Source organism: Cygnus olor, chromosome Z (assembly GCF_009769625.2).
Source record: "Cygnus olor isolate bCygOlo1 chromosome Z, bCygOlo1.pri.v2, whole genome shotgun sequence".
In the NCBI taxonomy this organism is placed as follows: Eukaryota; Metazoa; Chordata; class Aves; order Anseriformes; family Anatidae; genus Cygnus; species Cygnus olor.
Window position 1 is genome coordinate 44,113,000 of NC_049198.1, and position 23,425 is coordinate 44,136,424.

A 23,425-nucleotide genomic window follows, 5' to 3' on the forward strand; every position below is an offset into this window, starting at 1 on the left:
TTTTTCTGTGATAACAAATGAATTATACAGATTCTTTAATTTTTTTTTTATGCTTTCTGTTTTAGTCATGTATTGACCAGAATTATGGATTGGAGGAAGCTGCTTAACTTCTTCATTCTTCTATTTTTAGCATCTGTAAAACATTAAATGGTATATGGATACAGATGCTATAACAAAGCAGTGTGATAGTATATCATGTCTTACTGCAGTTAATTGAGTGTAATTTGAATAAATACCAGTACTACTTTGGCTATTTTTGTAGCATTACAGTGATTTTTTTCCTGTAGTATTTACACAATCAGTAAACTTATTACTTCTGAATTTATATTGACTGTTCAGATATTTTCTGTACTGTGCCTTGAAGTGACACAATTAAACAGTTCAAACTACAAAGTAGTAAAATAAATCTCAAGATTTTGACATTCCTTATTGAGAAAGTTCTGTGTTGAAGATTTTCAGTAATACTATAATGGCTATTTGTTTTCAGCCTTTCCTCATAGTGGCCCCTCTTTCAGTGCTGTACAACTGGAAGGATGAGTTAGACACGTGGGGGTACTTCAAAGTCTCCATCTTACATGGCAGTAAAAAGGATGATGACTTGAGCCGCATCAAGCAGGGGAAATGTGAAGTTGCCCTTACAACATACGAGACACTTCGCTTGTATTTAGATGAACTTAACAGGTAATGATTTTAATGCATTTTTCTACACGTGCAGCTTTAAATGTCTGTTTTATTCTGTGTTATTCCTTGAAAGTACATATTTTTTCTGTGTGATGTATTTACTGTTAAATCCAATGACTCATTGCATGGAAGAAGTGAATCCCATTTAAATGTCTTCAGAGAGTTTACCCTATACTATCTTTGTGATAGGATGCTTGGGAGAAGTGTTTGAATAGTTTTCGTAAAACTAGTCTTTGCTATTTAACCCATTCACAAAGTGTTCTCTAACAACTGCAGGAATTGCCTTCCTGAAACAGTGGTAGATAAAGATATGCAGAAGATATTTCTATGTTTCAATAGAGTTTAAGGAAAAAGAGTTGCAGAATTTTTTAGCAAATGTTCACAAGGTATTTTCCTTCTTATTTGTATTTTTCACCTGCTTGATGAAATGTCTGAGTCCTAAAAACTTAGATATACGAGGGGGGGTATATGGGTGTCCAGTTTTAAATACACAATCGACTTAGCTGAATCAAAGTCTTTACGAGATTAGATCATATTAGAAGTCCTACTTTGTTTGCCTCATGGCTGCCAGTGTTTTAAAATAAGGAGTTTTGCCTTTCCCTTTGTTATATTTGGGAGTACTTAGCTTTTCACGTGATCCTAGTGGTCCTCTTCCCCTGTTTCATCTTGGAAGTAGGGTACAAGCTGCATGAACAGCTCTCTGTTAGTAGTAGCAGCCTGCCCTTAGCAGCTAGTGTTGTTTGTCAGTGGCTTTGCAGACCTTCTCGTGCCAGGTGATGGGAAAGGCCCAGGGCCCCAGTGTCCTGCTGTTCTGGACAGCCATCACCAAAACAATCTGATCTCCAGATCTGTCTGTGTGCAGGGCTGAAAAAGAAGCGCAGATAGGAGAAGACTAAAGGAGTTATGCTAGCAGTACCCTCTGTTCTTCTTGTTGTCTTTCTGAGGAATTCTTCACACTTGGAGATTGAATAGCCAATGGCCAGGAAGTAGGTGCATGTGCACAGCCCATGTCAGCACAGCAGTTCCCACGTGTGAATAAATACATTGCTTTAGTGTATGGATTTACCAAACCATTTCTGCAGAGCATGTGAGTAGATGGGCTTGATATTCTTTTGACACTGAGAGGTGTTATGCTTAGCTAGAATGATGGATTGGCCTCAGGCTGGTTTTAAGTAATTATTACTAAGAATGGCTTGACAAGATTTTGTTCTCAAATGCTCTAGTTGACTTTCAAGCTTTTGTAATAAATAGGTCAGCTGTGAAAGCTCTTCATAGCTAATTTCATATCCTTGAAGTTAGCCAAGCTTTAGATTGGGTATATAGAAGTTCTGTAAAGAGAAAGAAAGAATACATAGACTCTGTTCTTCATGTAAATTAAGTTATTAGCAGACTTTAGGAATGTAAGAAACTTGGATATGAGTATTTAGTGGGCATCAAAAATGTTACAAGATAATTTTCACAGTAGTCACGTAAAATGCGTAAGACCTGCTCAGGAAAAAGGTTTTATATAAATGTGTCTGCTTCATCTTTTTGCTGCTTCAAATAACAAAGAATTTGTTTGAAATATTCATTCATATATATAAAGCAATCTTATAAAATTATTAAATTTCTTCCTAGGGACTTGATGATTTGAAATTTATATCACAGTATACAGTTCAATTTTGCCTCCAAATTTTATACTTGAACTGGTTGCAAACTATCATTCAGTCCCTGCTTCTGCAGTTATATGCCTCTTGGTCTCAAAATCCTGAGATTCTAAGACACCTCTGTCATATTGGTTTTGTATGGATATTGAAGTTGCGCGATGCTTTCATTTAGGAAACTGCAGTTAGAAATGCTTTGAGCCTATTTCTAGTTACAGTGGATAGTTTTTTGGGGAGGAAAAAATGAGGCATACCTATGTTAATCATGGCTCAGAAGTTCACAGTAAGAGATTTATTCAAATTTTTCTAAACCTTCTTAATGAGTGGAATTAGTGCTGGTAAGATGTGCTGATTGATAGTGCTGGCGAGGTGTGCTGTAGTCGATTGCTTCGGAGATGGAAAGCTTTCTTCACAGAAAACGTTTGATAAGAGTTGACATTGGTTCATCTGTTTGTCTAAGTATTTTAGCTGTTATACTTAACTATGGCAACTGAATTTACTAAACAAACAGAATATGAGGAAACTGCTTTGTATAACACAATGTAAAATACAAAAAACTACATATTTTTAGGCTATAATTATCAGGGGTATGTGTGTGACTGATGTCAACTTTTATGTGTATGTGGACTGATGGGATACGTAGTTTCAGTTAAGACAGTATTTCTTCTGCTCTTCTGCAGTGTAGAGTGGTCTGCTGTCATAGTGGATGAAGCGCATAGAATCAAGAATCCAAAAGCTCAAATAACTCAAACCATGAAGTCCTTAAAATGCAGTGTTCGCATAGGCCTTACTGGAACCATTCTTCAAAACAATATGAAGGAACTTTGGTGTGTTATGGACTGGTAAATATCTTTTTTTTTTATGGTAAAACACCTGTATATCTTAATTATGCAGTGAGATTGGGATAGAGCTGGATTTGGACTCATCTCTGACAAGACAAGAAAATACAGAGTATTTGTGAGAATGTAAATATTTTTCCATATATGAATTTGAAGTAAACTCTTGCTAGATCCACTTGTAATATGTATTTTGCAGGAATTTAATAGATTTGGAGTTCCTCTTAACCTTCCTTAGTTTAGTGGGTGATGAGGCACTGGAACAGGTTGCCCAGAGAGGTTGTGGATGCCCCATCCCTGGAGGTATTCAAGGTCAGGTTAGATGAGGCCCTGAGCAGTCTGATCTAGTGGGTGGCATCCCTGCCTATGGCAAGAAGGTTGGAACTAGATGGTCTTTGAGGTCCCTTCCAATCCAAGTCATTCTATGATTCATTCTATTCTATGATTCCTTCTTTGAGGAATTTGGGAAGCATTTAGTTTTTTTTTTTTTCCCCTTCATTTATCTTTCTTTTCTAAGGACACTCTTTTTTTGCTCTTCTCCCTTCCACACAGTAGGTTGAGAAAGATTACACAGCTTTGAATGACATCATGCCTTTGTTTTGTCCAATATGTGCAGGTCATTCTGACATACTTGGAAGTTGGAAGTAATAATATTTTGCTGCTTTTCAAAATGAACAAGCGCAAATTTTACAATGCAGCGGTCTTGTCCAAGGAAACTTCTGAGGGAGAGGTGGAAATCCTAGATATAAATCCAAACATAGAAGCTTTACTGGGGATACTTTACAAAGGCAGAACAAAGGAAACGTTCTTCAAGTTTAAGGAAATCCAGGCTGAAGTGAAATGTCAGGAAAGAAATTCTTTAACGCTAAGCTTAGTGTTGCATCTGGTCCATTAAAACGATGCTGATGTTGTTGATGAGTTGTTCCAATATATAGCGTTGCCAGTGATTACTAAACTCATGTTCCTGTTGGGTTTCTTGAAATTTTATTCAGTAAATTGTAGTATCTGTGTAGTCTGTTTTTAATAAAAACAGTAAAAATTGAAAATGTGACAGTCTAGCTTCCTATTTAAGCTCTTAAACAGGAGCAGCCTTGGAGTTTGGAGTTTCTGTATGCTTGTGACTTGGTCTGCTGAGCTGTAGATTTCTGGAGACAGCATGCCTTTTCCTAAGGGGAACGTCTTTAAAATTTGAGGATCACAATAATAAAGAAAAAAATGGAATGTTTGGAAGTAGTGTATGTTTCTATTTATATACACCACTTTTATTCATTTCCTTACTGGTTGCTAATTTAACATCTCATGCTGTTAGCCAAAAACAATTTATGGTATGCTTTTGTAATCAGTGGAAAGGGATAGGTAGTCTTGGTGTAAAGAAAACGCTGCTATTCCTTCAAGACCAACCCCCTGCCCCACTCTTTTTTTCCGTACTTTTTTCTTTTTTTTTTTTTTTTTAACAGGGCTGTACCAGGACTTTTGGGTAGTAGAATGCATTTCAAGAAGAAATTTTCTGATCCAGTGGAGCATGGTCAGAGGCACACTGCAACTAAAAGAGAGCTAGCAACAGGTCGTAAGGCCATGGCGAAGCTAGCAAGAAGAATGTCTGGCTGGTTTCTGAGACGTACTAAAGCGCTTATCAGTGATCAATTGCCAAAAAAGGAAGACAGAGTAAGAGTGCCTGTACATTTCAAATACAATGCTAATGAATATCTCTCTTCTTTACTATTGTTCTCTCTTTTGTCATGCCTCTAATAGTTCGTGGTTTTCTTTTGGAGTTATGAATTTAAGAAGAATCCAGAGCCTTGAAAAAAATGCACATGCAGTAGTGTGTTTTGTTCACATAATTACTATGATTGCATGTTGAAATGGAGTTAATCAAGCATGAAAATGCTCAGCTAGACTTCTGACCAGTGATTTACACATCTATTTTATGTGCACTTCTGTGCTTACCTTTGCAAACCCAATGCAATGTGTGTAAATCTCTTGAAATTTGATGTAGGACTTCTGAATTCGCAACTTGATACATTGTATGTAGAACAGCTTGCTTTTAGTCTTTTTTAACTCTCATTGTCAATCATTAAGTAGAAGAAAAATTCCCAGACTAAATGATTAATAGGTCTGTAATCCTGTTCATCTAGTGCTATTGCAAACATCATATAAACAATAATAATACTTTATAGCTAAGAGTTCTAATTAATTCTTATTAGATATATTTCCTTGTAAGTAGATGAATACATTAATTTGAAAATATTTTTGTTTTCAAAATTTGGTATTTGTTCTTCATCCTTAGATTATAATAATAATGTCTAAGCTGTCTTCTAAAGGAAAGATTAACACAAATGTCAGTCAGTTGCCTTTCTAAATCTAGCAGGTTTTATTCTTTTCATTCTCTTGTTAATGTGAGTATATGTTCAAGTTACTGCTGTATTATTATAGCTCAGCATGTTGCTGTTGCTTTGTGGGTGGCCTGGGTTAAGGAATGATCTTGGGATTTCTGTCTCCTGCTGGTTAAGACTAAAGATGTCATGGAGATGCCACCCATGGTCTCTGAGAGGAGGGATAAGAATTTTGGCCATAGCACTGTGTAGATCCTTGCCTTCTCAGTGCTTATTCTGTTTGTGCTGCCTGTGGTGTTGCCCTACAAACAGCTAGTGCCTAAGAAGAGGAAAGGGCAAATTAAGCAACTGGCAAAGCACAGGGGAATCCTTAATTATGATTACACATTTCTCTCTCTCACTCTTCCCTCCTCTTACCCTTCCACAAAAGCCATACTGAAAGGTTTATAGAAACCTAACTGCAAGTTATTATAGCTTGACATTAATATTCTTTGTAGAATTTTGGGAGGGGATAAAACAGTTTTATGTACCTTTTGGATACTGTTTCATACTACTTTTGTGTCAAAATGCAGATTTTTTTTTCATTTGGGATAGAATAAATTCCTGTAACTATTTGAGCAAATATATTACTGTTTTCTACTTGCAGTGTTCTGTGCTTTATGTCTTTTGATGCAATGCTCTTTGCTTTTATTGTTTGCTGCATGTAATTGTATTTTTGGGGTTTTCTCTTTGGCAGATGGTGTACTGTTCCCTGACAGAATTCCAGAAAGCAATATACCAGGCTGTGCTGGAGACAGAGGATGTAAGCTTAGTATTAAGAGCAGGAGAGCCATGTAGCTGCAACAGCGGCCGTAAAAGGAAGCACTGTTGTTACAAAGTAAGAATTTGCACTGTCTGAATTTTAGAACATAAGACTTCCAGATTTGAGCAGTAGTTGAATTTTCTCAATAGGCTCCCTGCTGAAAGCGAGTAGATTGAAGTGGCTGTCTGGCTGTCAGTTTGGGAAATCCGACTAGAAACATTGGAGATTTCATCATGGTAAAGTTAGGGCTTTGCTAACTGCCTTAATAAGCAGTTAGCTGCTCTGCAGGTAGTCATTATTAATACAGTAAATTTGGGATGAGTTGTATTAAGTACGTCTGTGATACAGTTGACATTGGAAAGGGTAATACATTGGGATGTTCAATATGTGTCAAGTATGCTGCTACCATGCACCTTAACTGGTCAGTGCAGAAGATGCAAATTAGAGGCAACCTGGACCCAGCAGATTGTCTGGGCTTTGACTGTGTCATGACTGCAGTTAGATCATGTCTTTCTTTGCCACTATACATGTGCTTTGATTTATCTTACTGAAGGGAGAACTGTGACAACAGCCATCTTACAATGCAAGCAGAATGCTGTTCACTAGGAACAGCTCTGCAGATTCCTTCCTTCTTCTTTAATGTTGATTAATCCAGCTTTGTGTTCGTTTTCTCTGTATCTCTTAGTAGATTCAGGTTAAGGAAGTATTTTTAACACCTAGAAGTATATATCTCACACTTGCTTTTCCCTGTTTTACTTCTGGCCTATTTAGGTTCTTGTGTATTGGGTTTTTGTTTTTTGTTTGTTTCCCATCCCAGTAATGTAGTTTATTTAGTCTTCTGCATCTTTATTTAAAAACAATGTCAGCCCATTGAAGTATGCCATGAATACTGCTATTAGCTCTTTGCAAGCTCTTGTTTATTGTGATGTTTTGTAGAAAAAAGTAAAATGCTGTAGAATGTGATTGACAGAGGGCATTAGACAGGTCTGGGGATATTTGAGAGGTCTTACAGACTGTCTTATTCCAAAGTTAACAATGAAATTTAGTAACCTGAGCAGGGAAGGGAAAACTAGTATTGGTCAAAACAGCCAACCATAATCAGAAAAATACCTGCTGCTGTTGCTGCTGCATTGTAGAACGTTTCAAGTTGTTTGAATTATGTTACTTGAGTTGTTTGTGAAACCTTATAAATTTTTGCAGTAAAATAAGCAGTTGTAGGGTAAGAAGTCATTCAAACAACTCTACTTTGATTTACATTTACATCAGTTGTAAGGTTACTGTTGTTTTGCCTACCATGGAATTCTTGGTTATATTAATTTCTGCAGGTATCATGCTATCTGAAGTATTTAGCAAAGAGTGAACATAGTTGTTGTTTTTTTTTTTTCTTGAGACGATGTTTTCTATTAAAAGGACCACAAAGCTAGGAAGAAAAACATGCTGCATTTTTCTTAGAAATACAGCATGCATCAGTTTGGAATCAATTTTAGTGCTATGCAGAATTGCTAATGCATTGAGCCTTGTTAGAATGGTATTTTAGCTTTTCTTATTTTCAGGAGTATTTGGTTGCATCAATCGTTGTTTCTTGTTTGTTTGTTTCTTGTAGGCCAATGCTTATGGTGAAACAATTAAGTCACTGCGCTTCAGCTACCTGACAATCCTACAGAAAGTTGCAAATCATGCTGCACTGCTGCAGACAGACAACACTAGCAAGCAGCAGGTTAGTTTCAGAAGTTTTAAACAGGTGAACTTGTGGAAAATGGGGTGAAAACTTTTGAATAAAAATTTCTGCTGTCTTCTTTCTCCGTCTTAACTAACTGTAATTCAGATATTTTGCAAAATTCTCTTTCCATTCAGTAACTTAGAATGCAGCCATTATTCAGTAGAGATGGCACACAATGGAATGTTTATTTAATTGCTGATTATCTGGAAACAGGGTCTATATTAAAATTGAAGAACTCTTGGAGAAAGTCATTTTAGTGATTTCTCATAAATGCAACAGAAATAGCATTATTAGAAATGTTTACGAAGTGTTTACTATTATAAGTGTTTACTTATCTTTGTGCAAATAACACATTCTAATTGCTTATTTATGTTTTTCTCTAGAATTTTATTTTCAGAGATGAGTTTCTGTAAATAATATGAGAAATGTTTTGGCAGACCAAGGGGAGAACAGTATCAGTTTCTCTTGTTACAATGGCAAGTAACCACAAAAGGCAGAGGTTTTTAAAAAATACTTCTGGCGCACCTTAATATCCCCAAATGATCAAAGGTATCAGGGATGTTATCACTTCCTTTCAGAAACCACAAAGGAAAGGAAATGAGAAAGTCCTAGCAAATTTTGGCAAGTTTGTTCTATCAAAAAAGTATTGTTTTTTAGGAAGTGTTACTGTTAGTGCCCAGGGCCATATGTAGTTAATACGCACGTGTTTTTTTTGTGTTGTATATGTAGTTTTTGCTGTAAAAACATTTCATAGTGATTCTTAGTTGACAGATGAGATATTTTCTGCTCCTCTGGAAAAAGAGACGTAACGTGTGATCTATCCAAATTTTAGCAGTAGAGTTTTATTTGGCTTTTGAGCAGTTCAGTTGCAATTCCCGTACTGTTTTCTTTTATATCAATGGGACTGTAGAAATGCAATTACAGTAACAGAGACAGGAGAAGTTCTGGTACACAACTATGGGGTCATGCAAACACCAAGTGAAGAGTTCTTTAAACTGAGTCCTGTTGCAGTCTCTGCCCCAGAGAAGAAATCTTCACCATCTCTTACTCTAGCAACTGGATTGCTTCCTTTCACATTAGGACCTTCTGTCTTTTTTAAAATGAAGCAAACCAAAACACCCAGGAGATGAGTGATTCAATACTTCTATACCAAACTGAATAAAAATACATAACTCTTTCTGGTAGAGTTGCTTCAGCAGATTGTTTCAGCCTCTTTGACTCCTTTCATGGCTTACTGTTAGCTAGTGCAGCTGTGACTTTTAATGCCTATTCAAACTTCCTGCTTTTCTTTCAGGAAGCACATATCAAACGGGTGTGCAGCGAGGTCTTTTCCAGTTTTCCAGATTTCATGCAGTTAAGCAAAGATGCAGCCTTTGAAACAATTTCTGATCCAAAGTACAGTGGAAAAATGAAGGTAAACCTACTCTTTAGAGGAAAAATAAGTATTGGTAATAATAGATCTGTCATAGTGTATGGGTGTAAGAAAATGTACACTTAATGTTTTTTATCTTACTTATTCTGTTTATGGTGGTGGTGCCACTGCAGAGATCACTTGTCTTGGATCAGGATTGCATCATACAAAGACTGGAAAAGAGTAATTTGTGATGCTAAGACTGATACCTTAAAATACTTGCTTCGCATATTTAGTGGTGGGCACTGAAATGACCCTGACACTCAAGAATGAGAATCTGGGGTTATGACAGGTGGTTCTATGAAACCAACAACTTGGTGCCAGTCAGGAATACTTAGGAAAGAGAAATAGAGCAAAAGTAAATTATTATGAATTGAATGACTTGTGCCTCCTTTAGTATTTTGGCTATCTTCAGTCCCTTCTCTCAAAAAAAATGCGTTAGACCTTGAAAAGGTTCAGAGCAGGGTTACAAAGGTGGTCAGTGCTAATGGGTGGAAGGAACCAAGTGGGCTGGGACTCTCCAGCCTGGAAAAAATTCCAAATGATAGAGTTCTACACAATCATGAGTGGTATGGAGTTAGTGAAGATGTACTGAGCACTTATTGTCTTTTCTAATCCTTGAGGCGTCAAATGAAGCTCATAGGAGCCAGCCTAAAGGTGATCAAAATAAACATCTTAAGTGTAAACCTGTAAAACTCCTCATTTCAGGAACTGTGAGTTTTCCTGGTTGGTTATAGAGAGGAACAGGACGAATAACTGAAAAAGATGTTTAATGTAGTTAATTAAAAAGAAAACTATACCTGGTTTAGGAGTATTTCTGAGACGACGGTAACTGGAGAATAAGCTATTCAGAGTGAGGTATGCTGTATATTTGCTTTCTTTGTAAACCAGGATGTTTATAACTGCTGGCTGGGGCTGGAGGGAGGCAGAAGCAAGGTCACATTCTTTTAGCAGTGATGATTACTATCACTATATTGATTTGTTGTTATGCAAGCAACATCTTTTTCTGTTATTACATACATGAGAGAGGCCTGTATCTGACAGGCAATATAAAGTTAATTATCTCATGAAAGTTAACTTTATTGTTAGCTTGATACTGTTGAGATGTCAGGCTGAATGTTTACTTTGAGATCTAGGAGATCCACTTGGTTAGAAAAATTGTTCTCTATGCCATCAGTACAGAAGTGAAGATTTGATTTACTTTTTTGGATAGATCACCCCCAACATAAGTATGAACTGAGGAAAAACAATGATTAAAAATAGTGGGTATGGCGATTTAGTGAGTAGTCTAATGCTGATCTTCACTCTGTCTCGCTAGAGACTTTCCTCCCTACTATATTATGCTTTTTATTTCATTTTTGACCTTTTAGCATGTAATCAGTCCATACAGATCAATCTTCATATATTTCGAGGTAAACAGACTGTGGATAAATGCAAAAAAAAAAAAAAAAAGCATGTTCACAAGGAGGGCACTGGTATGGAGAACTTCAATTTTAAGAAAATGCAGTGTATATTAAGTATTTATGGAAAACTAGATTTTAAAAGCTGTCTTTTGCTTTTGAAACGTTTATTTTGAAAAATGTTTTTTCAGTGTTTTTGGTAGATGAGAGGTAAGTGCAATATAAAATGCTGTAGAAAAGTAAGAAGTTTTGAAGTGTTTTTCACAGATCATTTTATTACCCTATGATCTTTAAAAAAGTCAGCTTAGACTTTTTGTACTAGTTGTAGACATTGTATTAGTAGTAGGCAAAAGTGTAAAGCAGTGTGGACCTTTCTTTCCTCCAACATAAGAAACTATAATTATAGAATCATAGAATTGTCTGAGTTCGGTGGGACCTACAAAGATTGTCAAGTCCAGTTTCTGGGTCCCCAAAGGATCACCCCCCAGAAAAAATCAGACCATGTGTCTGAGAGCATTGTCCAAATGTTTCTTGAACTCTGGCAGGCTCGGTGCTGTGACCACTGACCTGGGGAGCCTGTTCGAGTGACCAACTACCCTCTCAGTGAAGAGCCTGTTTCTATGTCTGTCTTGAATTGTGGCACCCAAAGCTGCACACAGTACCTCAAGGTTAGGCCGCACCAGCACAGAGTAGAGCAGGACAATCGTGTCCCTGACCAGCTAACAGTGCCATGCCTGATGCACCCAAGGGTATGGTTGGCCCTCCTGCATGCCAGGGCACACTGCTGGCTCATGTTCAGCTTGCTGTCAACCAAAACCCCCAGATCCCTTTCTGTGGGGCTGCTCTCCAGCCTCTCATCCCCCAGCCTGTACGTACACCTAAGGTTGCACCTTGCCAGGTGCAAGCACTTCCATCAAACAGATCCGGCACTTGCTCTTGTTAATCTTCATATTATTGGTGATAGCCCAGCTCTCTAATTTGTCCTGATCTCTCTGCAAGGCCTCACACCCTCAATAGAGTCAACAGCTCCACCCAATTTGATGTTGTCTGTAAACTTGCTCAAAAAACCTTCAGGTCCTTTATCCAAATCATTATGAAAACATTGAAGGCACTGGTCCTAAAATGGAGCCCTGGAGAACCCCGCTAGTGACAGGTTGTCAGCCTGATGTGACCCTATTTACAAGAACTCTCTGGGCCCAACCCGTGAACCAATTGTTCACCAATTTTATTATGCTTTTATCTAACTGCATTCTGGTCGTTTTGTCCAGAAGGATGTCCATTTTGTCTCTCAGAGGACAGACAGTGTCGAAAGCCAAACTGAAATCCAGAAAGATTACATTGACTGACTTCCTTTGGTCAACTAGCTGAGTGATCTTGTCATAGAAAGAAATTAAGTTTGTTAGACATAACTTCCCCTGGTGAACCCATGTTGGCTCTAACGAATGACTGTGTTGTCCTTCAGGTGTTTTTCAGTAACTCCCAGAACAATCTTCTCCATAATTTTACCAGGCTCTGAAGTGACACTGACGTAAGATCTTTTGATCTATTATTGCAAGGGGTTCTTGCATGTTTATTTTGTTTTTTACTTTATGAATTATAAAATGGAGGCATTTTCAAGTGCTGCATTTATGACAGCCAAGTAGATTTATAGTATGGTTTTGCATTGTTGATGACCTCGGGTTTCGTGTTTATGATGCTTCATTTGGAAATCTGTAGCACCTGTTTCGGTGTATTGCAAACTGTATAGAATTTATCGTAGAATTACCATTTGTTACTTCAGGAAATATGTCTGAATATTCTGAAGAATATGATGGTACCTCTGTGCCTGGAAAGAGAAGTTTTATGTTGTGGGCCAAGTAGCCATTTTTGAAAAACAAGGTTTTTTGAGACCATTGAGTTTTACTTCAGAATAATTGTACTGCCAAAAATTGGTCCATGTGTATCTGGTACTGGGGGTGAACACCCCAGGGATGGTGACTCCACCACCTCCCTGGGCAACCCGTTCCAATGCGTGACTGCTCTTTCTGAGAAGAAATGTCTCCTCATTTCCAACCTGAACCTCCCCTGGCCCAACTTGAGGCCATTTCCTCTAGTCCTATCACTAGTTATCTGTGAGAAGAGGCCGACCCCCAGCTCCCCACACCTTCCTTTCAGGTAGTTGAAGAGAGCAATGAGGTCTCCCCTGAGCCTCCTCTTCCCCAGACGAAACACCCCCAGTTCCCTCAGCAGCTCCTCACAGGACTTGTGTTCCAGGCCCTTCACCAGCTTTGGAGCCCTTCTCTGGATACATTCCAGGGCCTCGATGTCCTTCTTGTACTGAGGGGCCCAAATACTGCTGCTGATTGCACTGGAGGTTTGTTTTCTGAGACACGACTGTCTATCTATTCTGATTTTTTTAAAAGCAGAAGCTGTTTGAGATTTTTATTTTAGATTCTCTGAGCAGAGTCATTTTGAGGATATTTCATTTAGAAGGACCTCTTACTGTCAGAAAGTGCAGAGAGGAGAGTCATCAGATATTAGAGCTTGAAAACTATGTATTTTTAACGTGCTTATTGAGAAATAGAATATTTACTAATTACAGTAAAACATCTTTAATAGCCTTGTGCCACTGTAGTAGCTTTAATTTTCTGTTCTATACATACATTATAGAAATTAATTGAAATGCTATCATAACTTTCATCTGGTAGCATAGACATAGTAGGTATTATTTAGTTCTTTTAATTAAAATTTAATATGTACTTCCCAGAAATTTTGGCACAGGTGATTCATCTTCTGCAGTTGAGCATATTTGCACAGGAAAAGCTTTTGGCACTTACTTTAAATTTATTCCAGCGAGAAAGGGAAAAAGGCATGGATTCTTCAATGAAGCGCAAAACAGTTACAACTGATAGCAAAGTAATTGTAGCTGTTTTGCAGAGGTGAATTTCATGCCTAGATATTTAAGCTGAAATAGTTGAATATGTGAGAATGCAAGTAAAAGGGGTGTGCTGCCTTGTTTGGAAACCACTATTTTTCCATCATGAAGTAAAAAAAAAAAAAAAAAAAAAAAGACTTGGGAACTACAGACCATAAGGACAAATTACACTTTTACTTCTGAAAAGCAAAGATTGCAAATTGCAGTTTCTCCCTCCATACAAAAGCATCAGGAACTGTTTGGAAAAAGAAGTACGGTAAATGAAAGGAGAAGTAGTTTTAAAGCCTGCAGTAATCCTCAAGGCTATCTTGTCTGATAATTTCTATAATTTTGCTAAAATTCTGTCTAAGATAGCCCATTGCACTTCAAAAGCATATAGTCTATTAAACGTCTGAGCAGTTGAAATGGCACTTCTTTAAAGATACACATATATATTTCCACAGGCATCCATTTGTGGAGTTTTGGAATACTGTTCTTAATATGAAACCCTTAAATTAATCCTATATAGTTATTTCTATTTAACGTATTGTCATTATTTTAGTAGGAATATGGAAGTCTGTGGGGAGTACCTTGCAAATAACAGTGACTTCCACTACTGAATATAAACGTAACCAAAATACACATTGTTTTGAAGGCTTAAAAATCCTATAATCTAGTATGGACACATATATGTAAGAATTCTCAGATGCGATAGGCAAAATTTCATCAAACAACTCACAATGTGTAGTGATGTAAATTCACATGAACTGTTACAAAAATGCTTTACTTTTGTTTTGGAATGATCAGTTATTATTTTTCATGAACAAATATTCACTTTTTCAAGCTACCAGATTTCAGAATAATGCTGTGATGTGCAAGCATAGAATTTATTTCTCTTTGGTGCAAAATCATTCATTACTTTTCAGTGTTCTTTATGATCTAGAATAGCTAAAAACCCAATGGACATGACATTGATCCAATTTATTTAAACAAACTGGGCGGATTTGTTTTTATGTTCTCCCATAGGAAATCATTTGACCTATACTTTACTCTGATAATAACAGAAGTACAGTAACCAAATTCCTTCTGCTTTAAAAGCATGTCACTGTTTTTTTTTTTTTAATTTAGCTAAACAGAATGGATTTAACTCTTGCTCAATTACCTGATGTGATTTTTTTTCCCAATAAAATAAATCCAGTTTTATATTTTTATTTTTGCCTGGTTTAATTGTAAAACATCTTGTTCTACGTTGTTTTCACTTGTAATTTGCTGGCTAATATATACAAATGGGTTTATAAATGGTGTAGAATGGCTGTTTTATATTTTAGATATTGTCCAGAACTGTAAAATTAATATAAACACTCCTCATTATTTGCTAGTCAAAGATTTGTTAGGCTTTTAGTGAAATTAGAGTCAATTAAAAGTTTAACTATTTATCACTGGGAGAAGAAAACAAAGCACAAGTTTTTAAATATTTATTGCCCAGTGGGAGAAAACTACAGACACGGTGTAGAAAATTCCTCTTTCCCCTTTGTGTATTGCTTCTACGCAGTACTCTGGAGCTGCCACTGCCAGATGTGGACATGCTTCTTTTGAAAATAACAGTATCACTGTTATACACACGGCTCTAGATTATTTGCTTCCCCACCAGAAGAACATTGTGTGTGGGCGGATTATTGGCATTTCAAGGTCTGTGCATAGTCTGGGAAGCTGGATCCTACTGTAAACAGAGCAACAGACAAGAGTGGGAGCAGGGAGGGGCGTATGTCTCACTGCTTATTTTAAGAAGACAAGTTCCAAGAAGTTCTGAACTCAGATGTAGTACAGAAAACTTAAACAGGCCTTCCTGTTTTCAGGGGAATTCTGCACATTTGTTAAAAGCAAGAATTCGCGACCTGACCTAGCGTGCATGAGATAAGTAACGTTTTGTTGCAGTCTATGCACTAATACAAATAGCTTCTGAATTTACCTGTTAATGGTATGATTACCTTGGAGATCACTGGAAAATGAATACATTCAGTATCTCTGTTACCTTTGAAATTTTTGTTATGTTAGCTTAAAAAAATTATTTTGTTATGCCTCTGTTTGGCTTTGCAAACCATTAGTATAGCATGTTTAGAGTCTGAAAACACAAGTAAGTGCGTGTGAGATGACCTGTAGATGAAATCTCTTCACTTGTGTTCTGTGGTTCCTTTGTAGGTTCTTCAGCAGCTTTTAAATCACTTTAGAAAAAACAAGGACAAAGTTCTCCTTTTCTCCTTTTCCACAAAGGTGAGCTCCTTATGATTTTTATCGATTAACCACAGCAGTAAGTTCTGATGTGTAAAGCAGTAAGGACATAAACAGCAGTCAACCACCTTTTTTTCTCTCTGTGCTGTGCTAAATGATGATAGAGGAGGACAGCAGACAGTACTTCAGAAGCACATTGAAACCTTATGTTATCTCATGATAAAAATGATGATTGCAAAATAGATGTAAGACTCTGTTTACTTCCTTATAGCTTTTTAGATTTGTTTTAGTACTTGAGGTATGCTTGGCTCATACTGAATTCAGCTGGTGCATCTTGAGTTAGAGCAGCATCACTGCAAAATATGACTGAAGTATCATACAACTGTTGTGTTAGCACTGCAAAGTATTTAAATTTCCTCTTTTGCTGGCTTTTGACCATCGGTGGTACTCAAATTTCAGCTTTGAGACTGAAACACCAAACCAATTGTTTTAAGCTTAAGGCTGTTTAATTGGAGCTAGAGTGGTATTTGCACTTTGCTTTTAGAGACTTGCTCTACAATTTTCTTGTCAGGAAATAGTGAGTTTCTTGAAGTGGTGCAATCTATAACATTGGTTTCTTTAAACATTTGTAATGATAGCACTAAAAAAGGCATTATAATACTGTGAATGACAATTCAGAGTCTTAAATATTTTATCACTTTGTGGCTGTAAGGAAGACTGCAGGTTAACATTTAGGTGTTTAAGCTGTGGTTCAGTGCTCAGGAGCAGTCTGCTGGTTACTGCAATTTCTGTTACTCCATGCCTCTAAACTCTGACTGCATACTAGCCTGTTTCTCTGTGTTGGCTGTGGTGCTCATTTACCATACCGAAAGTCACATTAACTTGCTAAGATGGAAGGACACTGTTTTAAGTTGCATATCAGCTTATTGAGGTGAACTGACTCAACATCATGTAGAGGTGGGATGGACAGAGAGGGTTGGAGTACGAGGCCCTAGCAGACCAATATTAATCACCTTAGAGTGCTGTAGAATCACAGCTATAGAAATTCAAGGGCTTTGATACCAAAATGGGGAAGATTTGCTCTAATTTTTGGTTCTTTGCCTATAAGAAATATTCAAGAAAGATGGCACTAGTGATTACATGTAATTGAAAAGATACCAATGAGTACTTGATCTTTTTTCTTCCCCTCCTCTCCCCTTCCGCCCCCCCCCCCCCCCCCCCCCCCCCAGTTGCTAGATGTGCTGGAGCAGTACTGTATGGCGTCTGGGCTAGATTACCGAAGACTTGATGGAAATACAAAATCAGAAGATAGGATGAGAATTGTAAGAGAGTTCAACAAAATTCAAGAAATTAACATATGCCTTGTATCTACAATGTAAGAGAATTTAACTTCTTGTGGTTTTGTTTCACTCAGATGTTCTACTGCATAAAAAATAGGTTGTTCTAGATTTTGCTGTATGATCTTGTGAGGGATAACTTTTTGGAGAGAGCAAAGTATGTTTGTTGGCAAACATGGACTAACTGCTGTGGACTCAGGCTTTGTAAAATTTCTAGAGGCTTCCGCCCTCCCCATCTCTTCTGTTTTTGAGGGCTTCTAAGATCTGAAGAAAGGAGATCCTCTGAATTACAGTTTCAAATTTCCAGCTCCTGCAGGAGTGAGGAAACAGTTATTGACATAACATCATTATTTACCAAAAGCTTTTGATGTATTGTAGACAGACTCCATTTCTTGCACGTTAGTAATAGAACTAGCAAGTGGGTATAAACACATGTGGTGCTTTCACCCTGAAGGCTAGCTAAACACTACAATACTCTGAGTCCCCCTCCTCAAAACAGCAAGGGGGAAAAATTTGCTGAGAAAAGGCTTATGGGTTGAGATAAAGACAGTTTAATTCATTAAACAACTAATAATATTAGGGGAAAAAAAATAGTAAAGGTTGCACACATGTAAAAGGAGATAATTATTCTCTACTTCCCATCAGCAAGCGAAGTTTGGCCATGTCTTGGGAAGCAAGGCCTCAATATGCATAACAGTTGCACAGGAAGGCACTTGCTTACATAATGAAAGCCTCCCTGTTCTCTTTCCCCCTTCCCACCTTTTATTGCTGAGTGTGACGTCATACGGTATGGAATATCCCTTTGGTTGGTTTAGGTCAGCTGCCCTGGCGATGTCCCCTCCTCACTTTTTGCCCACCCCCCAGCCTGCTGGCTCTGGGGGGGTTAGAGGAAGTCCTGATGCTGTGCCAGCATTGCTCAGCAATAGAAACAACACTGGTGTGATACCAGTGCTGTTCTAGCTACTCGTGCAGAGCACAGCACTGTATGGGCTGCTGCAGGGAAGGTTAACTCTCCATCCCAGCCAGAATTTTTTTTGTTTTTTTTTTTGTGTGTGTGTATCTTTGTTTTTTTGTTTGTTTGTTTTGGACATAGAGCACTTTGTTCAACTAAAATTAATGAAAATGTGGTGAGGATTATTTGATTCATTTATTTCTCTGGTTACCTCTGTGTTTCATCTTACTTGAAATTTGTTAACAGGCAAGGATATAAAAGGAACAAAGAGGAACTTAAATTTCCCTGCCCAGAGGGAAAACAAGTGAAACTCCATGAAATGTGCAAACGTACTTTTGTCTGTACCGTCACTTTGGCCCTTTGCTAAAAGCATATGTGTTGGAGTTAAATAGAAGGGTCCATACTAACTCTGTTTAATTAGAAGTCAGATATCATCTTAAAAAACATTGCAAACACGTGTCAGAACTGTCTTTGGATACCTTCTGGTGCATGAGTGGGGGCTTCTGAGGAGATTTGTGGTGCTGGTCATGTGCCTTTGCTTGTAACTGCAGATTTTGGCCATCAGCTTCCCCTAAGACCTTCAGGAGTCCCTGGTCTTTGTCCCTAAAGACAGTAGGGTGTTACTGTATCTGTAGCATAAGAAGACTCACTGGTCTGTGTGTATAAGTAGTTTAGTTTTGTAGCTATAACCTTTTCAGTCCTCTTCTATTAATTTACACAGAAACAATTCTGAAGGTTAGGTGAATAGAGGTGGACCTTCTCTTCTCTTATTGAGCTTGTGAATACCGAGGTAGGTGAGCTATGTATGCCTACTAGTGGAGATTGAGAGTCACATCTGGATAATACTGGTTTTAGTGTTTCTCAACTTAGTGAGTAAATGGAAGGAACAATCGATGGAATTGCAGTCAATATAACCTATCTTTACTAAGTTAAACAGGAGGTGCAGTTCTTAGTGTAAATCAGCACCGAAGACAAAAAGTGATCTTTTTGCTTGATTGATATATAGTACTGGAAGCAGCCTAAGTTTTGTAGTCCTTTGGAAATCAGAAAATTATTTATCTCTGTTCTACCGTACGAGAGGTTTTCCTTTTACTCAGATTTTTCAAACATTAGGGCTTTATATTATTGTCTTATTTCTAACTACATAGTAAGTTGACACAAGTTGACAGAATTGGGTCATGCTCTTCTGTTGATACTGTATTGCAAAGTTTTTGGCTGACTGTTCTCTGTAGTCAGTTTGTACGTGTTCTGTCCCATTGCTCAAAGAGACAAATGTTGTTTTTCACCAAAAATACTTATGCATTCTTTTGGCTGTAAAAATGTGTTCTGCAAAGGATGAATTCCCAGCATAGTGATTTTGAGTCTGCCATTTTATTTGACTGACACAATTAACAACTTTAAACAGGAAGTACCAATCAATAAATTAGTGAGTTACAGTGCAGACAGTGGTGGTGACTTCACTGTTAAACGTACAGTGTTCCTGTTTTTCATTAGTGTTCCATTTTTCATTCAAGCAAAATGGCCTTTTCGCCAGCAGTTGTCTCTGTACAGCCCATAGATGTTTGAAAATTCAAATTTTAATCGGTTAATGTCCTTTTGAGAAATGGAGCCTTAAACAGTAAAGTTAAAAACTGAAGTTGTATCCCTATAGTTTGACCTCAGGTCTTGCATTTAATGTTGGTACCAAACACAGTAACATAACTATTCATAATGTTTGTAAACTCTGTATGTTGAAAGAAAATACGGTTGAGTTCATCAGAGCTTGTAAATTCCATCAGGCCAGTAGATACAGATCATGAATTTCATCCTTGATCTTTATGGAAAAATAGGTGCAGATCTGTTGGAACTTCTAGGGTTCATGAAGTAAAATTTGTTTTGGAGTACTTCAGTTCTGCACTGGTGTTGCTGGGAGATCACATGATTATTTGGAAGAAGAGAATGGTATTTTTCACAGAATCATCTAGGTTGGAAGAGACCTCCAAGATCACCGAGTCCAACCTCTGACCTAACACTAACAAGTCCTTCACTAAACCATCTCACTAAGCTCTACATCTAAACGTCTTTTAAAGACCTCCAGGGATGGTGACTCAACCACTTCCCTGGGCAGCCCATTCCAATGCCTAACAACCCTTTTGGTAAAGAAGCTCTTCCTAATATCAAACCTAAACCTCCCCTGGCGCAACTTTAGCCCATTCCCCCTCGTCCTGTCACCAGGCACGTGGGAGAATAGACCGACCCCTACCTCGCTACAGCCTCCTTTAAGGTACCTGTAGAGAGCGATAAGGTTGCCCCTGAGGCTCCTCTTCTCCAGGCTGAACAATCCCAGCTCCCTCAGCCACTCCTCGTAAGACTTGTTCTCCAGACCCCTCACCAGCTTCGTAGCCCTTCTCTGGACTCTCTCAAGCACCTCGATGTCCTTCTTGTAGCGAGGGGCCCAAAACTGAACACAGTACTCGAGGTGCGGCCTCACCAGAGCCGAGTACAGGGGGACAATCGCTTCCCTAGCCCTGCTGGCCACACTGCTTCTTATACAAGCCAGGATGCTGTTGGCCTTCTTGGCCACCTGAGTGTTTAGAAATATTTAAATACTTGCTGGAGTTTCTAGCTTGATAGACCTTAGAACTCCATTGATGCTGCTTAGCCTGAAGAGGGGAAACTGCCTACAGACAATACTGAAGTCTATGTGGTGAGGCTCTATCACAATTTTCTGGAAGAAATAAGAACACCAAGTCTTTGCACCTTAACAGCTAAGTCACCTTTTTCTGGGTTTTCCATACTAGTCCTTACTTATAATAACTCTGAAGGAATTAATTTAATGATAATCTATTCCTCCTTCTCTTTTTTGTTATAGAGATTTGCTTAGATGATGATGATGGGTACAGAAATTTGTAGATAGTTTCTACCGTGAATAGGTACAGTATACATTTCCATTTTGCCTGCAGTGTTCAGAATTACTGCCCGTTACTGGACTGTTCATTGCTTTAGACCTGATTACAGGGCTTCATTTAACTTCACAACTACTGCAAATAATGTTATGTGCATTTAATCACACTGAAAGAACTCTCAGCCACAAGATTTCACTGAAACAGAACTTGTAAGCTAGAAAAGGCATACCTCAGTAAATAGAACTAAGTAGTCACAGCTTTCATGGAAACTTTCCTAATGCAATAGTGTTTTGTAACTTTTGAACGTTGTGGTATTAAGTTGTCAGGATATTAAAAAAAAACAAGCAGTGTGCAGTCTTAAATAAAATGATCTTTTGAAAACAGTTGTTTGCAATAGAAATGTTATAAGGCCCTTAATAAAGGGCTTTTCATTCAAGTCATATTATACTAATTTGCATGGACCATCTTGCAGTAGTATGACTTAAACAGCTGATCAAAATGATACTTAAAATGGAGGATATTTTTTACAATGCACAAACTAACTACTGCATTCATTCTGTCCATGAAGGATATAGGAGACATTGTTTTTCTGTTCTGGAGTATCTGAATTTTTGTGACATGCCTAAAATTGCTGAAAGGTAAAGTCTTTATAAAGCTAAGTATCCTGTTTAGTTATTTTTTTGCGGTTAGTCCATTTTACTTGCACTAAGGCTTTTCACTGAGAATATTTCAGTTCCAACTACTGCATTTTTTTACAAGAAAGCATTTGGAAAAATGTGTTGACCTATGCATCAGTCTGACTGCATGGTTGTCTTGGTAAGAGGAGAGTATGAATTCTGCCCTCAGTAAAAAGAAATACACCAAAATTCAAAAATACAGTAAGTTATTCTGAAAAACACAAAGATTTTTATTCAACATTTCAAACGTTGAGAATGCTCATCTTCCAGAAACCTCCATTAATATTGGCAGATTTTTACATCCTCAACCTTTCCAGGTTTTATTAACACTACACCACGCTACACCTGGTAGGAAGAGACCACAACTGTATTTACATTAGAAGCATATTCCATGTAAACCAGAAGGTGGTCAGGTTCTGTAAGCTTTTGGTTTCTGTTTCCATTTGTTCACTTCCCTGTAAACTTTATCTTTCCCACTGCTTTAAACAAGCAGAATATAAAGTAATCTGTTAAACAGTTGTTTGGTAAATTAAATTGAGTAGACTCTTTTAAGTTTTGCAGTAAGTCTTTGAGAAAATCCCATTTTCAAATTACTGCTGCCTATGACAATGTAAACAATTGTTCTAGTACTTAAATGCTATTATTTACGATGTAGTTATATAGAGAAGTTTTTGTCTTTTTTTGTAGGAACATTAGTTGAGACAGTGGAAAAGAATTTTCAGTATATGCTTGTTTTGCATCTGGATGAGAAGTTGTATTTTCCTCACTGTGGTTCCTATCAATTGATGCAGCTATGCACATTTCAAATTCAAGTAACTGAGTGGTTTTGTTGGATTCAGGCAGGGCATTAAGTAGTTACCTCAGGTTAAATGTATATTCTAATTCTCTGCTGGATTGCAGGCTTTACCTGTAATCGTGCCACAGCTATTAAATAATTATGGTGATTTAACTGTTACCCCTGCAACTCTTTTCCCCAACAGTAGAAAATTTTTTTACAAGGACTTTTTTTTTTCCATGTAATGACCCCTATGAGTACTGCTCATACAGAGATGTGTGGCTAGCTGTATTTTTAGCAGTTGTCTTAAATACTGTACAAATAGTCTGGTGACAGTTGTTCATTCTTCTAGATGCAACTTACCCTAGATTTTGACCGTTTCAATGCAAGAAGCATAGCACTATTGTCAAGACCATGTACTGGGACTAGAGGAAATAAAATTCAATGCAGACACTTGAGTCCCTCTTTACTTAGACTATTCTTCTCCTGTTTCTGTCATGGTTCTATAATATTAATTGCCAAATATATGGTTATGAATTACAGTATACTCCTTGGGGGAACTGGGCTGCATAGCTCTCAGCGTGCATGAGGAAGTCAGGACTCCTACTGTAGTGAAGGTCACAGCAGTTGACTGTGACTGAATGGGTCATACAGTTCGTAGTCATCTTGCTACTTAAGTGAGGAGACCGCGTCTCACAGCAGTGGTTATTTAAGTGCTTGGTGGCAATCAGTTCGACATTAACACAAAGCTGTCAACACAGCATTAACACAAAGCCATACCCCAATTTCCGGTATCTCTGTTGTGTTGTTTTAATGAGTCAAGGAAGATTCATGCTTACATGGACCTAATA

At 37.7% G+C, this 23,425-nt stretch overlaps 1 protein-coding gene across 4 annotated transcripts in view; it reads left to right on the plus strand.

The window, feature by feature from the left end:
• The window catches only part of ERCC6L2 (ERCC excision repair 6 like 2), a 55,534-nt gene that overhangs the window by 7,933 nt on the left and 24,176 nt on the right, over positions 1–23,425 (plus strand). For all 4 annotated transcript variants that reach the window (XR_005815190.1, XM_040540778.1, XM_040540779.1 and 1 more), the window contains exons 4-11: positions 488–681; positions 3,005–3,166; positions 4,618–4,825; positions 6,230–6,370; positions 7,899–8,012; positions 9,310–9,429; positions 15,919–15,990; positions 17,178–17,323. Coding sequence is in view for 3 of the 4 variants with exons in the window: in XM_040540778.1 (XP_040396712.1) it covers positions 488–681; positions 3,005–3,166; positions 4,618–4,825; positions 6,230–6,370; positions 7,899–8,012; positions 9,310–9,429; positions 15,919–15,990; positions 17,178–17,323 (1,157 nt within the window). In the remaining variant the exon portion in view is untranslated. The remainder of the gene's footprint in view (positions 1–487; positions 682–3,004; positions 3,167–4,617; positions 4,826–6,229; positions 6,371–7,898; positions 8,013–9,309; positions 9,430–15,918; positions 15,991–17,177; positions 17,324–23,425) is intronic.